The sequence below is a fragment of the Pelecanus crispus genome, chromosome Z, assembly GCF_030463565.1.
Source record: "Pelecanus crispus isolate bPelCri1 chromosome Z, bPelCri1.pri, whole genome shotgun sequence".
NCBI classification, from domain to species: Eukaryota; Metazoa; Chordata; class Aves; order Pelecaniformes; family Pelecanidae; genus Pelecanus; species Pelecanus crispus.
This window is the reverse complement of record NC_134676.1, coordinates 15,919,099-15,936,119: the sequence shown is the minus strand read 5'-3', so window position 1 is coordinate 15,936,119 and position 17,021 is coordinate 15,919,099. Positions and strand designations below refer to the sequence as shown.

The 17,021-nt window shown below is 38.3% G+C and overlaps 1 protein-coding gene across 5 annotated transcripts in view; it reads left to right on the top strand.

Annotated features, from left to right (window-relative positions):
* The window catches only part of FYB1 (FYN binding protein 1), a 43,829-nt gene that overhangs the window by 21,456 nt on the left and 5,352 nt on the right, over nt 1-17,021 (top strand). For 2 of the 5 annotated variants that reach the window (XM_075726486.1, XM_075726487.1), the window contains exons 5-15: nt 647-693; nt 2,168-2,285; nt 3,986-4,142; nt 6,355-6,499; nt 9,363-9,391; nt 10,562-10,631; nt 11,184-11,324; nt 12,000-12,031; nt 13,082-13,151; nt 14,554-14,659; nt 14,966-15,128. In XM_075726486.1, the coding sequence (XP_075582601.1) occupies nt 647-693; nt 2,168-2,285; nt 3,986-4,142; nt 6,355-6,499; nt 9,363-9,391; nt 10,562-10,631; nt 11,184-11,324; nt 12,000-12,031; nt 13,082-13,151; nt 14,554-14,659; nt 14,966-15,128 (1,078 nt within the window). Of the gene's footprint in view, nt 1-646; nt 694-2,167; nt 2,286-3,985; nt 4,143-6,354; nt 6,500-9,362; nt 9,392-10,561; nt 10,632-11,183; nt 11,325-11,999; nt 12,032-13,081; nt 13,191-14,553; nt 14,660-14,965; nt 15,129-17,021 lie in introns of all 5 variants that reach the window. The other 3 variants (XM_075726485.1, XM_075726483.1, XM_075726484.1) reach the window with 3 other exon arrangements.

Sequence of the window (17,021 nt, the reverse complement as noted above, 5' to 3'; positions counted from 1 at the left end):
TGAAGGACAGAAATAAAACTGGGAAAGCAGAGCAAACTGGAACTAATTATCAAAGCTGGCTAGACACCAAAAATTGATTTAAAAAAAAGCAAAGCCACCCCTTCTATTTCCACTGACATTTCATGTCACTGAAATTTTCCAGAAACAAAGGCCCTGTTCTATCCTAGTAATAAACCACTTGTTTAAGATAAGCACAGGTTTGTATCATGTCTTTAAGTACCTGGCTGTGTTAGGACTAAACCAGTCTCTGGGACCCTAATCTGAGTCCTATTTAGATCCCTAGTGTTCCAGTTTAGCTACTGCTAACCCTGGCACCTTCATCACAGCAGTGCAATTATCGACACAGACAAAGGTTTTCCAGGACTAACATTGCAATTAAAACACCCACTTTGGATTAAGCAATGTGTTTTTGTGATTGTAACAATCCAGGACTTTGTAGTTGTGGTATCATAAAAACAAAGTCAGAAAAAAAGAATAGTGGGTTTGAATAATGTAATAACTTGGTTTGGGAAGATGAAATTAATTTCTATTTACATTTTGCTGTAAATGTTTTTATATAGTTTGTATGAAGTTTACATAGCAAGTCCATTTTCTTTATGTCTTTCCAAATGTATCCAGGCCATTGAAAACTGAATTTTTCTTATAGGGCCAAGAAAGTGATGGAGAGATGTATGAAGACATAAATGACATCAGGTAGTAATTTTAAGCTCTATAACCTATTGCATCTTTATTACTAAAAGCTTGCTAACAAAGATAACTTAATCCGGCACAAAAGTGTGATTCCACTGCAGTCTCTGCCTGGCATTATTGTGTCCATTCATTTCACCTAGAGAAAGTCAGGTTGTTCACAGGTTCTTCCCTACTTAGATCTGCTATGACCTGAGCTGGAAAAATTCCTGCAATAGAACCATGTGGTTACTGTGATCTAGATAACAGAAGTCTGATTTCTGATCAAAGGAACATGTCTGAATCACTGTTTGGAATTACAGCCTAGGAGGAAAAATAAGCTCAGCCCCTAGGTACTATTGTCCTACATAGATCTTTTGTTGTGGTTGTTTTTTTTGCTTTCTAGATAAATACACTTAGAACTCCTATGAGAGGCTGGATTTACAGTTCTCATGGCCTGAGTCTCCTGGCATAGCTACAGAGCCAGGATACGAGCTCTGGTCATTCTTCTGCCATTTAGCCCTTTATTTTGAGGAGTCTCTTGCCCTGCTAATGTCTAAATGTGTGGGATTCACTGTATGACAATAGCCAAAGAAAAGCTCTAATTCCCTTGGAATAAGCAACAGTCTAAAGTTCCTACACAAAAATACCTTGTTTCAGATGTAGAATGACTTTCAGCAAAAATTTATTGTTGAATTCCCTTTGAAAATAGATAATTTTAAAACTATATAACCAAAACAAGTGAACCTCATGCAGTCTTTTTTTTTTTTTCCAGTATAATTTGAGCATATCAGTTTAGCAAAACTACCATAAAAGGAAGAGGAGGGAGCCTCACTGAATCAGTTCTGTAGGGTTCATAATGCATAGGGTTTGTAACGCATAGGTCTTCCAGCCAAACCATTGGCAGCATATGGCAGAGCTGTAGCTGTAGTCCTAATTACATCCCAGGGCCCAGGTCTCAGTACCACCCAGTACATGAGGCACAGCAAGCGATGCACCCTGGCCTGATAGGCACATTCATGATGCAGTGCAGAAGTCTGACTGTCATTTGTGTAGACTTCTGGAATAGGTTGCAATTTAAAACTGTAGTCCAGCTCAGGCTTCAGTTCAGGCTGCATCACCCACTGATGGCCTGGGTAAATATTTAACAGCTGCCGCCAGTGCCACAACTCCTAGACTGCTACCAGTTTCCAAAATTGCTTGCCAAAATAAGCTCAGACATGTCTGGGCATGCATATGCAGAGCCAGTCTCTTACCTCCAGATAACCTTTTCTGGTGTACTGTCCTCTTGAGGACAGCCACTTTAAATTATATATGTAATAGAAGAGAAAAGACTGCTTACTCTAGCTGTTGCAGCCACGCTATGGTTTAGAGTCTGTAGGTTTTATTTCACTGGGAGATGTCTTTTTCCATTACATGTAGTTCTTTGTTAACCTTGGGTAAGGAAGCTGTAGTGAGATTTGCTTCACCGCTATATTCAGTCCTGGCAATGCACTTTCAGATCATCAAAGGGAAAAGAGAAGAAGCGGGACAAGGAAGAAAAGAGAAGAATGGACCAAGAAAAGAAAGAACAAAAGGAAAAAGAAAAGAAAGAGCAGGAAATGAGGAAGAAGTTCAAAGTAAGCTTTGGGTTTTTTTAATCTGGCCAAAGACATGTAAGCAGCATTATTTAGCATTGTTGAGTTCAAAATACACTTTTCAGCTGGCTACAAAACTATTTGTTATGATAGGTAGTTCAAGCACCTGGATAAACCTGAATAAAGGTTTAAGCTACCCTTTTATGTTTGGCATATGCTTGACTTCAGGCCAGACTTTGACTGAGGGCAAAGACATTTTTTCAGTGCTTATATAGTATTTGTTAAATTCCCTTCTCATGTTCTTTCTATGTAAAAAAGCCTTAAAAACATTTCCTTTCACTTTTCTGTTTAAAAAGGATTTACATCACTAGAATAGCATCAAAAGTCCTTAATAAAAGTGGACATTGGCTCCCATGTACCTAGTGTATTTTTGCTTCACTGGAGTGAGATACAACAGTATCCAGCCCTTAAGAGATTTCAACATTATATTGCAACACATTGCCCTTGCCTGGGTCTAAAGAGACTTAAAAGGACTTCTAGCCTAAATGGGGAGGAAGGGAATAGGGCATGTGTAGGGGAGCTACAGGGGAGCTACAGTCACTGTCAAAGCCTAGGGGCTAAATGATGAGACAGTTCTTTCTATTTTATATCATTTTTATACAGCTGGTGGTCAGCATGCTACCATAGTTTACAAATCTGCTAGTCATTTTCTGTTAACTAATGCCTGTTCACAATGCTCTACTGTGCTTCTTTCAGTGTTATTGTACACAGTGGGCAGCTTTGTTTTTCTTCCTATTATGCTCTGTACACAGAAAAACCATGGTGATTCTCTCACATCATGGCCTCGGTCTGCTGTGGAGAGACTGACATGAGTTGAGGAGCAAATATTAAAAGGAAATACTAATAGTTAATGATAGTGGGTTAGCTGGCATTTGTCAGGCCCCAAGTCTATTTTTCAGACTACTCCTGTGAAGTGTAGGCATTAGTGCACTGAATGCTTTCAGACTGCAGACTGCTTAGTTGCGGCCATTGAAGTATGTTGTGTTATTATTCTTAAATGCAAACAAATATATTTTAGTGCATGTTTTCTTTCCCATTTCTTTGCCACCTATACAGGATAGATATTCCTGAGCTAGTGTATAACTGTCAACAGCCACATGCCTCTGCAAGATCACATATATCTTAAAGCCACAGATACTAAAATTCAAAGTGGTTTCTCCATAACATATACTAAAGATCTCGCAAACAGAATCCTGAATTCCAGTAAATAGTGTGTTCATTTCTTGTGAGTACTTGTAGGACCATTTATAGAGTAGAATTGTAAACACAGAAAATTATGTGGTAGACTTATTTATGTTAATGGACATTTACTCATGTGAGTAGTTCAGCTGGAACTGCATGGAGCTGCCCACTGGAATTAAATACGTGTCTGTTTTCTGAACCTCTGAAAGGCTCCATAGGCTAGCCTGTTGGTTTTAGTTGTTGTATTTCTGTGATTTTGCCAATCACTTCTTCACCTGCCCTACTACTATGCTGTTGCCCTCTCCTTCCATTCCTGATTATTAATTTAAACTGGGTAGTTGGGGACAGGAGTGATGCCTTTCTGTTTATTTGCCTAGACTATTTTAAATATCAACAAAATGAATAATCATCATTACAGTTATTTTCTCTTTTGTCTGAATGTTTGGGAAAGAATCCATTTTTCCGTATCTGTGATTTCTTTTGTTGTTTCTTCTCTGCAGTTAACGGGACCCATCCAAGTCCTTCATCAGGCACGAGCTTGCGTTGACCACAAGGGAGGCAAGAATGAGCTGACTGTCAAACAGGGGGATGAGATTGAAATCATTCGCCTCACAGACAACCCAGAAGGAAAGTGGCTGGGCAGGATAAAAGGATGTTGTGAGTTCTGTTTCTTCACTGTGGTCCTGTATGTTTTCACTGTATGACAGCAAACGTGAGCATTACACCAAGGAGTAGCCTTACCAAGGCTGAGTCACTGGCCACCAAAGTAAACAATTACCACAACTCACCCTCCTGTCCTTAGCTGGCATGCAAGGCTTAGTTCATAGTCGGAAGTTATTGTGTAACATAACGGAACTTCTACAGGCACTAGAATAAGTTAGGAACAGTATGGTGGGATCTTCATGGACCTGTTGAGATGTAATTCCATGTCAGCCTTCAAATAGCATCAGAACTTGGCTCCATGCAAGTAACAAGGATCGCATTTTTCCATGTCTTTGTATTAAAAATAACATGGGTGTTCCTAAGACTGAAGCAGAGAATATAAGGCCCTGTTTTAAGTGTTTGTCTTGTTCCTATGGAAAGTTTCTAACCGATTTCTAGATTTTATTTTGTCCAAAATCCAAGATGTTTCTCTTAATTCTATAAATATCACCAGTGGATCTATGAGTATGATAAGGGGTTGATGATCTGGCTCCTGGGTTATAGCAAAGACATTAAAAGACTGATCCATAAAATCAATGAAAATTATTAAAAGCACTTGCTTGATTTTTAAGGAGACTAAAATGACAATAGGTTCAGTAAGGCAGTTCACACACGTAGAACTGGCCAATACCAGCTGAGCACTTTGTAGTACTGGTTGTAAAAAGACATTAAGGAACTGGAGCATCTCATACGAAGAGAGGCTGAGAGAGCTGGGCCTGTTCAGCCTGGTGAAGGGAAGGCTCAGGGTGGGAATCTTACAATTATTCATAAATATTTGATGGGAGGGTGTAAAGAAGATGGAGCCAGGCTTTTGCCAATGGCACCCAGTGACAGTGCAAGAGGCAACAGGCACAGACTGAAACACATGAAATTCTGTCTGAACATCAGGAAACACTTTCTTACTGTGAGGGTGACCAAGCAAGGGAACAGTTTGCCCAAAGAGGTGGTGAAGTCTCCATCTATGGAGATCTTCAAAACCTGACAGGACATGGTCCTGGGCAACCCACTACAGCGGATCCTGCTTGGGCAGGGGGATTGGCCAAGATTATCTCAAGAGGTAAGTTCCAGTATCAGCTTTTCTGTGATACTTTGAAGTTTTGTAAATAAGTCTTTTGCATAGATCATTTTGTACATAGGACAACAAACTTGGTGAGGGCTGGGAGACAGGTATTTTTTTGAGCATGTGCAGTCAATTAATTAACCTTTAATTAATTTACTTTTCATAAACTGATTATTCCCTCATCAAAACTGTAAGCTGTACAAGGCTTCTCACTGACAAGTGTCAAGTCCAATTGGTACAGTCCAATTTTTTTCACCAGTGCTTCAGCTTTCAGTGTTCACAGGCCAGTAATGGTCTGTGAAGAAGACCAAACAACAGAGGAAAATCAGTTCTGATCATTTAAATAAAATAAGATAATCAATGCGCTACAGATTTGAGAGGAAGCACACTAAAAACTGGGTTCACTCAGAAGCAGCGGACTGGGGGATTTTCCCTTTTCAAGAAATGCATGAGCATTTTTCACCTTAGAGAAAATCCATTCATGTTCTCTCCTGTACAGGCAGTACACCTGTCTAAAATTCCCCGTAGCAGAGGTGAAGTTCCCAATCTCAGGCCAACTGCTCTGCTAGAAGTTTCTCCTGAGCCATTGCACCCAGGGGTATAATGAGACCTTTTTAGTGAAGATCCAGGGACAAGAGGATAGCGATGCAGCTTCAGTGTGTCTACCAACCTGAAGCAAAATCAATACAAACAAAGCGTCTCTTCCTCTTCATGACCTGTCAGAGTCTTTATGTCATGGACTGCCCTAAAATATGCCATGAGACTGCAGTGGTCCCAAGGTTAGCTGAGAAAGGAAGGTTGCGCCGTGATTCCTGGCATCTGCACAGAAAATTCTTCTGCGGTAGTTGAGAAGCAAATAAAGGTGAAGTTAATTTGACACCAGCTGAGCAGGGTTTGGGGGGATATCCGAGACAGATCTGAGATTTGTATTTGTGTAGACAGATGGAGACTTGAGCTGAGGCTGCTTGGAATGAGACATTTCTTTGAAAGTTTTCAGAGATCATATAAAACAATTCAATCACTGGTTCTGAACCTTCTGTTAAGCTCATCCCTTTACCACAAGGTTTAAAACGATCTCTGCCTAATCACACGGTTTCATTCATTTAGATGGATACATTAAAACAACCATGGTGGAGATTGATTATGATTCTTTAAAAAGAAAGCAACAACCATCTACCAGAGCTGCTGTGAAACATCCAGACAGTGACCAAGAAGTGTATGATGATGTTGGAGAGCAGGACAGTATTAGCAGGTATGTATAAGGAATGCATGAAAAGCAACCAATGATTCACCCCAGTCAGCCTAGACAGGGGAAATTTTACAAGAACAAAGCAGACTCTTGTCACAAAAGAACAACCATTTATATCAGAAACATGTAACTGAGCTATTCAAACTGAAGTAGTCAGAGGAAAAAGAATGGATTTGGGGAATCCAGCATCAATAAGCACTCATACTCAGGAGGAATCCATACTACTGGAAGAGGACCTACAGCACTGCAGTCCAAAAGAGAACAAAATGCAAAAGATGCAGGATTACAAATCACTTGTGGGAAGTGCAATTCTCTTCCCTCCCTCTCTCTTCTTTTTCTTTATTCTGAAGTCACATACTGCCTTTTCTAACATGCAAGAATAAGACTCTAAAAGCAATGGAAACACTCACTGCACTGCAGAACTCCTGATCACCCTCATTGCTCTCAAAACAATGAGTCTTACTACCTCTTTCCTTTTGAAGAAAAGGGAATTCTGGAAGCATGACTAGGATGGCCCTTCAGAAGAGAGTGTGGCTAATGTGTTTAGTCCTGAAAATAAGGCCTATAAAATCCCATGAGATGGGTATGAGCTATACTTTTTTGACTTCATCAGAAGCTTCTCCTCTATGGCACAGTCTCACGTGTATTTGCAATGCAGTGCTACATTGCAGATTCTCTACTTCAATAAGCCATATTTTTCACATCAAATAGATCTGCAGCTAGAGAATTGCCATCTCCAGCAGCGTATAAAACATGCTGGCAGGGAAATACCCTAGCGATCTTGTGACAAAGCTCAAGGCTATCACATGACCCAACATGACAGCAGTACCTCTGTTATCCGACCTCATATAAAAGTCTGCTTCTGTCATGTGATGCAACAAACCAGTGCTCATTCTCCATTACATGTCCTGATGTGCAGAAACACATACCCCAGGACTCAGATAAGACATCTGCATATGGGTGTTGAGGATTTTGATGTGTAGGACAATCATTTTCAAACACTCAGCCCTTACACGTGCTTTTACTGCTTCCTAGCACCTTAACCTAGAGGCCTGGCTGGAATAAAGGAACACAGCTGGCTGGCTGCTGGGTGCAGCTGATCTTCAGCTGCTAGAACATCCCCACGAGCTCCAGAGACAGCACTTGGAAAGATCTGCCTTCAGGCTGGCATTCTTTAAGCAACCAATATAGTTTTGCATCTGATATGTTTCAAGGTTGCTCAATATGTTTTCCTCCCTGCACATTGGTCTCATAGCATCATAACCCAGCCAGAAGAGTTGCTGTAGTTGTTCTAGGTTTTAGGTAATCTGAGCATGAGGTACTTCATTGCAGAAGTATCTTTGGTCAATCCTTTTCACTATGGCAAACATTACAATTAACCACCTCAATGCAAGGAATTTAGAAAATTTATTGAATTCAAAAGCAAACAAGAATACTTACACTGTTGCATATTAAAATAACAATGTAAGGAACTTGGAAGGATGAATTAATGGCTCAGATTCATTAAATCCTTTAAGCTGTATTTTGACATTTTCATCTTCTCTGGTGATTAATAGCATTCTGTTCAGTTCATGAGCATGAATTGTTGGAAGGTCTGACATACATCAACATGTTTTGAAACCAGTGTAAGAATGCCATACTAAAAAAAGCCTCTTGACCAAACAGTATTACCTCATTATTGGTAGTATTGTTAATATTCCAAAATTACTAAGTGACTAGGGCTGTTGGATTTCAGGATTTCTTGGCACAAGAGTTTAACAAATATCTTGTTTTGATGTATAAATTTAAGTAAGGCTCTGACCTGAAAATAATCTCAGCTACTGTGAACCTATCAGGTGTTTTTTCAATTACTGTTAGAACACTGGGCTAATGTAAAATCCTTGAAATGTCAGAAACATGCAGTCAGAGGTTTAAAGCATCACCCAATGAAAGCTAGTTGAGCAATACATTCGTTTACCACTTCATCTCAAGAAAATCCCCTCATAACAGATGAATCTAAAGGGTGTGAATGCACTCTCTAGTGTTCAGTCAGATTATATTTTTATTCTCATTAAGTTTGACTACATTCCAACATTAATTACCCTATGATCCTAAGTCATATTTTGTACTTTAGTTTAAAGATATCAACAGGAATATAAAATATATTCTAAATATAGCAAATCATTATAGCTGTAGACATCAGTTTGCATTTCCTTGAAAATGACACTTTATTGGAAATTGCTAACAGTTGCTAACCATTACTAACAATTAGGACTGAATGTTCTGCTTGTATGAAAATGTGCACATTCATTGGCTTGAAATATCTTCATTGATTTATGCAGAGAATTTGCTTCACAGCTTTACTTATAAAATACTGTCCTTTTTTTTTTTACATTAACTAAAGATGGCATTGATAACTCTCTCTCTTATAACCATTTAAATTACTGTGAATGATATTTTAAAATACTTTTTTCTGATCTGTAATGAATTATTTCCAAGAAGAGAGTATTTTTTCCTGCTTTACTTGAATCTACTAAAAGTTAATCTCTCCTCATCTAAGAGCTCGTTCACTTACGAATTAGATGACACATCTTCTTTAGCATTAGTGAGAATGCAACTACTGTTTGACTGTAAGAAATCAGTGTGAGTGTAGTGAAAATAGAGAGAAAAAAGAAATGGCACATTTAGTTGTTGTCCATATAGAACACACAAGCATGTGCCTGAGCTTCCAGCACGGGGTTTGTTGTGCTCAGCTGGCAATGTAGATGAGTGCCAAAGTCAAAAGTTTTAGAACTAATAACTACAAAAGCAATGGGTGACCATGGTATTTTCTTTTTCCAAAGCATGACTGTCTTCCTCTAAAACATCTCTTGTTTGCTTTTTCCAGCCAGAGTGGTGGTCAAAGTGGAGCTGGAAGTAAGTTCTACATACACTTTTTGGGGAGAGTTGTTTCTATGTACTGCTTACATTCAAATCCAGACCTCTGCAGCTTCCAAATAATGGAGTAATTATCCATAAGCATGCTAAACGTTAGCTAACAGGCAACAAACAAGGAGGTATAGTGGCCAAATTAACTTTTCTTTCCGCCTATGGGAACTTGAGCGAGAAAGAAGTTTTGTTTTCAAATACTGTGAATCAGAAGCATGCCCGAAGATGACAAAACTTTTTTTTGTGTGAAGGTAAATCATCCCATAAAACAGCACAGATATTGCTGACAAAGTGTCAACATGACCAAGAGGTTTTGTGCAGGAGAAATCCAGTTCTGAAATAGCCAGTAATACTACCAATTAAAGCTTCATTTTGTTGACAGAATAAAGGGGAACTTCAGTTTCAGTAATACTCCGGAGTCCTAACCAGTATGACTGCAGCAGTTTCACACTGTCAAGAACACACATTCAAACCCAGTTTCGCCTTTGGTAGCACATATATTTATGTAGCATTCTCTGTGGATCACAAGAGCACAGCTCATCTTCTCAGCTTAGAGTTTAGATAGTAGTCATGGCAGAAGCATCCCCTGGCACTGCTGAATGAAGCTGCTGCCAGCTAAGTACAGATTTCAGTGATTACGCTGATCAGTGGCTAGAATTGGACATGGAAACTGAGCTAACCCTCCACTGAAGGAGGTGGGGCTCAAAGGTCAGAGCTGAGACCAAAACGGGGAGCTTACATTGCACTTCCCTCTGGCTTCTGTGGATGAACACAAGGTGTCACTTGCTGAGAGTGATGGTCTGGTATCTTCAATCATCACTCGAGTCACGTACAAAAATTTAAAAGTCATCATAATGACTGGGCCAAAATCAGCCCTTTAGAATGTCATCAACTAGAGTGTAAATGCGCTTGTTTTCAGGATTCGTGCTCTTGTGATTAGCAATGCCACATTTAAGTGCTGTGTATGGCATTCCCAATTCAGATAAGTCTAAATCACTGTTTTAATAAATAGGCTGTGCTGGTTTACAGAAAGATTCCATTTGCAAGGATACTGCACAAACTGCACACACATCTGACATACTTAAGAGGCCAGTAATGAATACCCTATTCAGCAGCATTAAATATAATTGCATTAATTGACTGTTTTATCTGTTAAAGTGATGTTCCCACCTCCTCCTTCTGATCAAGAAATTTATGATGGGATTGATGATGAAGATGCTGTAACTAGGTAAGTTTTTATATCATTTAAGAAATTTGCTTCTTTAACAAAGTGTTTTCATTTCAGTTTTTTGGATTTTTGAATTAGGCAAAATTAGCAAGTATTAGGATGATCAGCAAGTGGATATACAGCAGGATGGATTCGTGAAGCTAGAAAAAAGGGTTCTTTGGTCTTTTGGAAAAGTTTTGTTTTGTAATCAATTTTGGTATGTCAGCAAAAGCAGCTGCAGTCATGAAAATCCCCAAATCCCCAACAAGACAGAAGAGCTCTGAAATAAAAATAACAAACTAAAATGTTAGCTTGCTGAGTAACAACATGAAAACAGTAAGCCACTAGATTAATATCTATACCTACGAATATGTTTCAATATCTACAAATGACCTAGCATACATACTTCTAGTTTAGCATTTTAGTGTTTAGCATTTAGTAAGTGTTGTCACCTTGTGGTATATACATTGTTGGCATTAATGAAAATTATGTGCATCAATGGAGAATTTAACCTAGACCTTTTGAAAAGAATGTTACCTTTTACATTATGATAATTGCATGCATACTCCAAAGGTCTGTATCACAGGATGAAGATAAGAATGGTATCTGGTCCTGGGGAATCTTGAAGAGGCTAAAGGTCAAAGATGACAAAAAGAAAAGTGTACGAGAAAAAACAACCAAAGTCAATGGGGCAGAAGATAATGGAGATTTGTTGTAAGAGTCTGCCAGGAAATCACAGTGCACATTAACTAATTCTAATAAAGCATTGATCACATGCTACTAACATGTTCTCACAGCAGCCTGATGAATGATGCATCAAATTGCAGCTCAGGATTATACTTTTCTGCAAAAATACTCACCTCCTTTCTTTTCACCTGCATAATATAATTATTCTCTTAACAAGCTGTATTTGTTGCATAAGTCTGGTAATTAAAATATACCAAAATTTTTTTTTTGGTGAAGACCACTAAAATAGTCCATCATCTTTGTGCCACTCTGGTGATGTAAGTATGCTGTATCCTCAGTTAAAATGTACTTCACTCATGAGTACAATGTAGCTGAGATAAACTGGTAAATCTAGTCCTATCCAAATTTTAGGAATAATATGCCAAACAGAAAAATGCAAAGATTGTCTTCTACCCATCTTGCCTGGAGGTTAGATCAGCAACTGATGGTTTTGCCACCATCTTCTCATTCAGTTCTGAACCAGTTTACTTTAATTCAGTGGTAAAAATACATTTAGTCCCTGAGTATTGCTAGTGTCAGTGGAGCTTCAAAATGTCTAGAGATTCCTTGGAGCCCTTGTGTTGCAAGTTTTTTAAATGATTTAAATGATGCAAAAGCCTATTAATGTGATATAAATACTTAATGAGCATCTTTTTTTCCCAGCGTGTCTCCTTCAACAAAGCAGTTTGGAAAAGGTAATTAATAGCCTATTGTTCAGTCTCCATATTGACTCCTGATCCTTTTTTCTGTATACATTCTCTGTATCATGCTAGTCACAAAAATACATCCAAGGAAGGAAACAGGATTTCCCATTGCTTACCCAGTTCCAGCAAACAAATTTCAAATATTGTGACTGATTTGGCTACAGACAAGAAGATACAAATACACTGCAAGCTCTCGAGAAAACAATTTAATGTATTTTTTAAGAAGTCATGATTTTTCTATGTGAGATTTCTACTAGGTCATTTTATTTGACATTAAGTATGGACCAATACAGTTGGAAAGAAACACTTACTGCAAGACTTCAAAAGTAGAAAGAGATGCTTGTTGTTATTTTTATCACTTGCAGTGTCTTTGTAAGATAGCATATACTTATACATGTCAGCTCAGCCATGGAATAAAAAGCAAGTTTTTGAGGCTGTTGCCTGAACTCAGTTCTAAACCTTTTATCTCCTAGCCATTGATTTGATGATTTGAACAATTGCTTCCTCTCTACAAATATGCTGAAAGTGATTCAAAGTATATTCTTGGGGTAAGAATTCTTTTCACTGCTTTGGCATTGCAAGAAGGCTGAAAAACTAACATACATGTGATTCATAGCCACTTCTAAGCAACATTGCATTGACCAGAGTGCTACAGAAGTGCCTGAGCATACATTAACATCAAACCCCAGAAATATACTTCGATGCAACACAGTGGGAAATGGACTAATTAGAATAAAGATTAAAGGCTATTGCATTAGCCAACATGTGCTAAAACTTGCTTCAGCTTAAGAAGATTAAAATATCAGTGAATACCTATTGTTACTAATAAAGAGTCTTACTCTGAAAAGGTTGGCTGGTGTTTGTTTTGCACAGTACATTGTGCAAAACAGAGAACCCACAGTTACTATAGACGATAAATGCTACCGTACTTGATGCAATTTCTTGTCAACTTAGCTACACTACCATAGATTGTAACACAATGTATTCACTAGTCAAGGATCACATAATAATTTTCCATTCTTTTCAACACTGTTGTTTCAGATTGTGGAGACAATGATGTTTATGATGACGTAGATTCCTCAGACTTCCCCCATCCACCACCTGAACTCAAGCAAGTGAAAATGGGAATTACTCCCCTGACTAGAAATCTGTAATACACTGTGAAACATTTTCTAAGTATTTACTAGAGGCAGATTGCTACTAATGTATGCTTTATTTGGTATTGTCAGGTTTTGTAATACTCCTAACCCTACTGTTGACAATGGCAGTTGAATGCTCCCTGCCTCCATTTCAGACTGAAATAATAATTAGACTATAGAATATATAAGCATGCTTTGAATTTCAACAAATTCAGTCCCTGATAGACAAGAGGTACAAATGAATGCATGGCCTAAAGGTACTTCATTTTAGATTCTCTGCATGCAGTCCTCTTCCTATCAAAATCTGGGGACTGTTAGCATAAGTAGTGGATCCCAGCTGCTGTAGTATTTTAAAAGAAAAAGAGATAGTGCCCTGTGTTGTAAGTATGAAACACGTCTGGAGGTGTACAACTTGGAAAACTTTCAAACCTGGACCAGGAAGTTATGGCCATCTCTGGAGCACAGATGTGTTATGAGCACAGATGCATCTGTGAAGATGACTGCAACATGTCACATTCTGTTGTCACTTACTCCACTCAGGTGGAGTTACAGAGTGCACTACAATAATCTAGTCTGGAGGCATTAAAACAGAGAGAGCTCTTTGAACTGTATATACAAAGGAAAAGACGTGGCCCTCCTAACCAAATCTAGGTTAGTTCACACACACACACATACATTCATCATCAGTGAAACTGTCATCCACATCTCGTACAGAGATCAGGAAGGATCGAAAAGTACAGTCAGACTTTAAATTCCCAGGTACAGCATCAGGAAGGGCAGTTAGCGCATGAAACCCTTCTGTGCTCATTGACACAGGTTAACAGTATCAGGGATGTGGAATAAACGACAGAACTTGAAATGGGTCAATGTAATGCAGATTCCCTGGTGTAGCAAGGTCTTCCATGGGCACACAGGACTAACAGCTGCTGTACAAAAGGCTAAGATGTTCCAGCTGCCCGCACAGTGGGATGTGTTATTCAGCCTATTGCCCAAAGATACATAGACTTCACAAAAATTGCTCCTTGCCTAGGGATTCTAAAGAGATGGGTATCATTTACCTAAACTATTTTTGGTGGATGTCAAGTTCTTATTGCTGTAGCAATGAGATACTTCGAGTAACTTTCCACATTTACTTATGTGACAGATATATTAACATCAGAACTCATTAGAACAGAAAAGTATGAAAGACAACCCCAACTTTCTATTTCTTTTGAAATCAAATCTGTATTGTATTATCCATATTAGTTTTGTAAAGTAACCAAAACATACTGAAGACACATGAAGACAAATGCATTTTGACTAAAATTATCAGAAAGGTTGTCAATACTCAGATGTGTTGCTAATTTTGTATTTATCTGTAACCTCTTGTTTTAGTTCATCAAAATCAGCAAGCCTTGGAAAATGTACATCTGATGAAAAAGATGCACAAAAGCTTAAAAAGATAGAAAGAGAAGAGAAAGAGTTCAGAAAAAAGTTCAAAGTAAGTTTTGTTCACATAAAATATAAATATTAAAATACCTTTATGGTGTCCTCTAATTTGTATCCCCTAATTTGTAAATAATCCATTATTTTGCCTTTGAAAGGTAAAGTATTACTACTTGTAAAAATAGTGACCTGAGCATTTGTAAGTCCAAATGGCAAGCGTGGGCACATGCTACATAGCATAAACAATTATTTGCCTAATTTTCAAAAATTTAGTAATAAATGGGAATATATTGGACTTAAAAATGCATGATCATAAGCTTTACATTGATGGTTTTTAACCAGCTTCTCTTTATTTTTGCAGTTTGAAGGTGAAATTAAAGTTCTTTACTCTACCACCGTAGCCCAGGATTTGCCCCAGAGAAGATGGGGACCTAAAGACTTACAAGTTAAACCAGGGGAGTCTCTTGAAATTATAGAAAGTACAGATGATACCAAGGTCCTGTGCAGGAATGAAGAAGGAAAATGTAAGTTTTATTAAAAAGCTGTAGTACAAATCAAATTATCACAGAATGATTGAGTCAGGACATGTAAAAACCCCTCTTTCCTGTCATATTAAAGAAAAGCCTAACACTTGTCTTTTTCCTTGCCTGGTGGTTGACAAGTGGTAGATTGTTATTATTTTATTATTGTGTTTTAAGAGCCGCTTGCCTTAAAAAAATTAAGAGTCAAATGGACAAGAGATACCAAATGTGAGAAAAAGGACAACTTAGTTATGTAAATCTTTCTTTTCATCAACTAAGATTAGCAGATGTTTTTGTTGCTTCTGTCTCCCTCTATTTGCCAAAAAGAGTATAGCTATGATACCCCACAGAACCTAGTAAAATTGAAATCCTTGCTGCACCTCTGGGGAGCGCTTGTCTATTGATTGCAGCCAAGGCAAAACCAGTAACAATATTCTTACTTTGGATTGCCAGAGATGGAGTTGAATCTTTTCACCAGGCTGGGGGAGAAACTGCTTAGGAGTCTTCCCCCCAGCCCCCAGCTGATCCAAGGCATATATCCTCATTGGCCTGCCTGCTTGTTTTGGGAGCTGCGTGAGCCCTTTCAGTGCTTCTTTGAAACCCTTGGCCAGGGTGTGCATTGGCAGAAGATTTTGCATTTTTGGAGAAGTCTGGACTTTCTACTGTTGGTTTGGATTTCTTAATGTGCTTCTGTTACAATACTTTTCAAATCTCCTAATGAAATTCACTTTGTGTAGGAACAGACTACGTTCAAAGTAGCAGCATCCTTCCGCTCACCTTTACTTTTTACCTCTGACCTATATAGAAGACAGTCCAGTACTATAAACCTCTGATGGGGATTCAGTCACTTCTGGTTTTTTTCCCCTCTGTATTCAACTGTTACGGTCTGGAGCATAGCCGCCTTCCTGGCAGGCCTGCAGGGTGAAGAAGAATTTCTTGCATAACAACACACATGTTTTTCAAAATATGGATTGCACTAGTGTAGCCACTTCCCAAAGAGCAGCTTTCAATGCTGCATTTTTTGAATCAAGCTAATAACAAAGTAGAAAGTAGTTCATGTTGGCTGTTTTCCTCACATAGTCTTCAAAGCCTTTCAAATAGTGACAGGAGCTACTGCTTTGCTGTGAATAAAAGAGCAAAACAAATAAAAATATCCTCCTTGAAAACCTCTGAATAGATCTCTGTCAATTTTCACATTAATTAGTGAAGTTTGAATCCTACTTCAGTTAAGTGCATGACGGTTTTGGTTATTTGCTTTAGTTGCTCTAGTTCCTCATATCCTGAAGCTATCATTTCAGCTTTTGAAGGCCAGATAAACTGAAAATCAACAATTAAAGATGTTTTTGTTACTTTCTTGCATATGAATTCTTCCATTTGATTGTTATGAAGCACTTCCATAGCTTCATGCCTCTACTGGCAGTTAAACAAAATTACAAATTATGTTACAATGTCTTCCCACCTTTTTAAGCAAGGGCTGATGATCTTAGGATGTATTCTGCTAACACTTACTTTGTTATGAAATGATTTGAAATTTCAAAAGTGAAACAAGGAACTGATTCTCATTTACCTTCTTGAATTCATTCTTACTGATGCCTTACTGTTACCCACGTACCTTTTGAAATACACAAAACCCTTCAATTCACTTTCATAGGTTTTGCATAAACATTAGGATATACATGCACTTCAGTGCGTGAAAAATATACGTTGTGTCCTCTCCAAGCTTCCTTTACACTGTCAAGAGAGCGGCTGGCCTGATGTGTCATAGCTTTCAGTGGTGCTAAGTAATCAAGATGGAGTGTGCTGACCTGCTGCCTTGTTCCCTATCATGGAAGCCACATAAATATGAATAGTTAGAAACTGAAACTTTGGACATGTAATTTTGGATTAGTAAGTTTG